This window comes from Fukomys damarensis, unplaced genomic scaffold (assembly GCF_012274545.1).
Source record: "Fukomys damarensis isolate Sample0158 unplaced genomic scaffold, DMR_v1.0_HiC HiC_scaffold_17, whole genome shotgun sequence".
In the NCBI taxonomy this organism is placed as follows: Eukaryota; Metazoa; Chordata; class Mammalia; order Rodentia; family Bathyergidae; genus Fukomys; species Fukomys damarensis.
In genome coordinates this window covers 3,442,243-3,447,501 of record NW_022900929.1, presented here as the reverse complement: position 1 = coordinate 3,447,501, position 5,259 = coordinate 3,442,243, and the positions used below count along the sequence as shown (strand labels likewise).

The following is a 5,259-nucleotide window of genomic DNA, read 5'->3' as shown; positions in this document are numbered from 1 at the left end:
ACCCATAGCCACCGACAGCCTGATGCTAAAGCCCATGGTCCCCCAGAGAGCTAGCACCATGGTCAAGTCATGCCCCAGGCACTATGGCAGGAGGCTGGAGGTCAGCACATGTCACCTCCTTGAGCACTCTCTCCCCTCTCTCTCCTATTTCCCTGCTCCTAAAAGCCCCCTCCATAAGTCGCACTAGAATCCCTGACCAGAAACAAACAAAAAAAGAATCCCAAGCCAGGAATTTAGTTCAGTGGTTTTGCCTCCTGTCTTGCAAGCATAAGAGCCTGAGTTTGATCCCTCATACAAAAACAACAACAACAATAATAATAATAATAATAATAATAAAAATAATAATAATAATCCCGACCCAGACAAACAGCACAGGGACACACATAAGCTTACACATATGCTGCGTCAGGCTGTGTCCTCAGGAGGAGAGACTGTCACAAGGTCCTCCCGTGGGGTGAGAGGACATGGAGAGCTCCAGGCCCAAGTCCAGGGTGCTCTTATGAGGATGGAGCTCTATGACTGTCCTGCAGAGGGAAAGCAGGGCAGTTCCTAGTGCTGAGAACAGGGGCTAGAGCCTGCTACCATGACCCTTCCCCATAGGCCACAGGGTGAGGTGGGGGCAGGGGCTCCAGGTGAGTAAGGTTAAGGCCAGAGCAGGGAGTGGTAGTGCACACCTACAATCCAGCGCTCTGAGGGGTGCTGAGGCAGGAGGATCCCGAATTCAAGCCCAACCTGGGGTATGGTCCCTTTTTCCCACTAGTGTGGCCCAAAACATCTCAGCATGTTTCAAATAAAAAAAAAAAAAATAGGAGGACTGGGGATGCAGTCCAGTGCAATGGCTCTATGTTCAATTCCCAGTATCAATCAATCAATCCATCAATAGGCCAGGAGAGCAGAGGGTGAGCTGTATAGGAACAGGAAATCACTCACAGATTCCAGCAGGACAGACAGCACAGGGCAAGGAAGGAACATCGCCAGAGACCCAAGCCCTAGCCTTCCTCTCACCCTTTGCCCCAGGCCCTATAAAGCCATGTAGCAGAAGGCAGAGGGATGGACAGCTACAGGAGACTCTGGTGTCTACTCCAGAGAGATTGAGCACTAGCTAAAAGAATTTTACCTTACTGAATGAGGCTAGATTTTAGGCAGACAGAGCTGAAAGTTTCCTTTGTCCTCCTAACATGTATTAGGGGCTCAGAAGAGAGCCAAGATTAGTTCCAGGTGGGATGGAGATTTTTTTCCCTAATGTATTTGGCTGCGTGGGTGACCCTGTGACCCCGCCACATACTGGACCGTGGTAGCAGGAACACTAGGATGCAGAGATATCTGGGATCCAAACTGACCTGGTCCCTCAGTGGGTTTTATTATTCAACCCAAGTGCATGCGTAACACACTTCCTTTAGAAATATTTATTATGAATAAATATTCACTTGTTTATTTGGGGTTTTTTGTTTATTTTTGCAGTACTGTGATCAAAACCCTACTACTCTACATCCTTAGCTCTTTAAGAGAATGGTTTTTAAATTTTCAGGCAAGTTCTTGATAAATTGAATTTGAGAACCTCCTGTATTCACCTGTGTAAATGCTGGGAGCACAGGAGTGTACCACCACATGTGGCTGACATATTTATTTTTATTTTAAAAAGGAACGACATGGATATGGAAAAAGGTGTTTCCCAGGATACAAAGTGCTGTGGCTTGCTTACCCACATTCCCAATTTATGGAGGAGTTTAAGCCACATTTAGAGAGTAGACTCGTAATTTGATTGTGGTACTTACAGGTAGAGCCCTTGGGGAGTGATTAGATCAGGTCATTAGGAGGTCCATGATGGAAGCCTGGTGGCTTTCCAAGGAAGGGGGGGGCACTGGCTTTCACCACCTTGAGCAGCCAGTGGGTCCCTCACCAGACCCTGCTATGTTCTGTGGACCTCCAGCCTACAAAACTGTAAGCTAAGCATATTTCTCTGTAGTTTCCTATCTCTATTTTGTTACAGTAACAGGAAACTAACACAGAAAGTAGCACAGGAAGAGAAAATGCATCCATTGGGCCCCAATTCACTCTCTTCCTATTTAAACTCCTTAGAAATAACCATTTCTTTTTTCTTTCTTTCTTTCTTTTATTGAGTTTATTGGTACATTTTAGGTATACAGTACAGTTACATTCATTATTGAGATTTTGTACCTTTACATGACAGGTGATCTTGGTTCTCATTTTTTCCCCTTGTCCCTGCCCTCCCTTCACCCCCTCCTCCCCTCCCCATTTACAAACACTTTATTTCCATTTTTTCATTCTCTCATATTTTTCCCTTATTACCTTTCCCCTACCCTTCCCACTTTCCCTACACCTTTAGTCCTTTCCTACCCATTTCACAATGTCACTTATCTCATTAGGATCTTATGTACCATTATAGTTTATTCACACCAGAGAAACTATTCAGTATTTACACATGTGTGACTTATTTATTTCACTTAGGAGTATATCCTCAATATATATCCATTTTCCTATGAATGAGTAATTTCTCATTCTTTATGGCTGAGTAGCATTCCATTTTATAGAAAAACTACATCTTGGACCTCCCCAACTGCGCACCACCAGATCCAGTCAGGAAGGTACCTGCACAGGCAAGCTTGAAACACCCCCACGACATGCTCCCCCCACACCCTGCTCTCAAACCTCCTGATTGGGCCAGTCCTTGGACCCACTCAGAAGAGGCATAGGTGGTCATGAAGGGTATTTTTATGAGCTCCCAACTTTGAACATGTGTAAAGAAAGGGCAGGGGAAACCTGTAATAGAACTGAATGGAGTTCAATCCTGCAGGTTGGGAGACTCAATTTAGGCCTTGTGGACTGAGGTCAGTCTGAGTCACTGGGACCTGCCATTGGCTAGCTGAGATCAGGGGATTTGGTTCTGCACATGACTGTACACGTAGTATAATATGACAACAGAGACATAGTCTGAAAGAGGTCCTTCAAATTCTATTTTTTTCTTTTCCTCATTAAACCCTAAAATTTCTTTCTTTTTTCTGTCCTCTCTCTCCAACTCAGTCTCTTGCTCCACCATTTTATCCCTCATCTCCCTTTTTATTCCTGCTCCGGCCCTAACTCAGACTTCTTCTTTTATTATTTTTTCTTTTTTTCTTTATGTTCTTTTCTCCTCTCATTTTACCTCACTCATGGCTTTGTAGCTTCAAGGGAAGGTGAGCCCCTGTTACTGTTAAGGGGATATATTCTTGTCCTTATTCCTGCACTCTGTCTATCCCCTTTGAAGTTAATAGTTTTGTAAAGATAGTATGGTCAGTCTACGTCCACTGGCTTCACCTGAAACCTTCTCCAATTCTTTCACTTATCTACTTCTCTCATCCTAACTCAGTCTAACCCCCCATCCTAAATGGTAAACATGCTATATTGAAAAGCATATTCACTGCAAACATATTTTGGACTGCTTCTTGATATTAATTGAATTCACATGGTTTAAAGGTGATAGATTAATGATTACCACAAGTGGTCAATTTGCAAGCTGTGCTTGATCCTATTGGGCTGCTGAATGTATCAATTGGGATAAAGGATTGTGATTGATTTAATGAGTTGTTTGATATGAAAATGAGGATGTCTATGAGTCATTAGACACTCAAAAGCTAAAATGCAACTATATCAGGAAGATTTAAGTAATAACCCAGAAATTAAACCACGGACAACCCAACAACAGAAATAAAAATGAGAAAACACTTAAGCAAGACACAAAGACAGACTTCCAGTTCACCAATGGCTAACAGGGCAAATGAGGATGAAAAGTCTGATAGTGAACCAGTAGGACACCCTGGACCCATAGCACAGGAGGTAACAAAACAGATCAATCAGGCTCCAGAAAAATTCAAATCAGAAATAATTTCCCAGTTAACCATAGAGATGGTGAGCAAAATGGAAGTCATGATTCAAGACTCTAGAACAGAAACTGACAAAAAAATAGATGAGCTCAAGACCATGATAGTGGCCATGAAGACTCAGCATAAGAAAGAAATGGAAGCAATGAAATGCCCAACAGAGGAAAGAAATGGAATCCATAAAACAGATTCAAACAGATATCCAGGAGATTAAAAACTCTATTGAGCCCAGCCGCCATCGCTCAAGCGCCGGGAGGCAGCCTGGGCCCCGATCCACTGCGGGGAAGGAGAGCCACGCCTGCTCCCGACCCAGCCACCATCCCTCAAGCACCAGGAAGGTAGCTGCATGAGCGCCCCTGAACCCCCATAAAAGTCGCCCCCCTACACTCTGAGATCTCCTGTGTTAGTCTTTGGACCCACTCTGCAGAGGCAGAGGTGGTCATCAGGGGTATTTTTCTGAGTTCCCAACTTTGAACATCTTTAAAGAAAAGGCGTGGGAAACCTGTAATAGAACGTTGTGGAATTCAACCATTCAGAAGGTTGGGGAACTCAATGTGGACCTTGCAGCCCGAGGTCAGTCAGCGTCATGGGGTTCAGCCATCAGCTAACTGAGACCAGGGGTCTTGCATCCTCGCTCTGTCTGAGCCATTAAATGGTAAATACAGTATGTTGAAGTTTTGTTCACTGCAGACATGTTCTGGACTGCTTCTTGATTTAAATTTAATTCAAATGATTTAAGGGTGATAGACTAGTGACTACGACAGGTGGTCAATGTCCAAGTTGTGTTTGATCTTAATGTGTTGCTGATTGTATCAGTTGGGAGAAAGCATTGTGAATGATTTGATGAGCTGTTTCTCTGATGTTATGAAGATGAGAATGTCTGTGGGTCGTTAGAGACACAGAAGCTAGGGTGAAAATATATCAGGAAGATTTGGGTGATAATCCAGAGATTAAACCAAGGACAGTCCAACAACAAAAATAAAAATGAGAAAACACTTAAGCAAGACACAAGGACAGACTTCCAGTTCACCAATGGCAAGCAGTAGGACAAATGAGGATGAAAAGGCCAATAGTGAACCACCAGGACACCCTGAACTCAAAGCACAGGAAGTAACAAAACAGATCAATCAGGCTCTAGAAAAATTCAAAACAGAAATAATTTCCCAGATAACCATAGAGATAGTGAGCAAAATGGAAGTTGTGATTCGAGACTCTAGAGCAGAAACTGACAAAAAAATAGATGAGCTCAGGTCCATGATAGAAGCCATGAAGGCCCAGCATAAGAAAGAAATGGAAAAAATAAACGCCCAACATAGGAAAGAAATGGAATCCATAAAACAGATTCAAACAGATATCCAGGAGATTAAACAAGCCATAGAAA

General features: G+C 43.3%; 1 protein-coding gene across 1 annotated transcript in view; it reads left to right on the top strand.

Moving 5' to 3' along the window:
- The first annotated feature begins 583 nt into the window (after positions 1-583).
- LOC104875372 (armadillo repeat-containing protein 10-like) overlaps positions 584-5,259 on the top strand; it is a 13,889-nt gene continuing 9,213 nt past the window's right edge. The window contains 1 exon segment of the mRNA XM_033765102.1: positions 584-632. Within this exon segment, the coding sequence (XP_033620993.1) occupies positions 584-632 (49 nt within the window).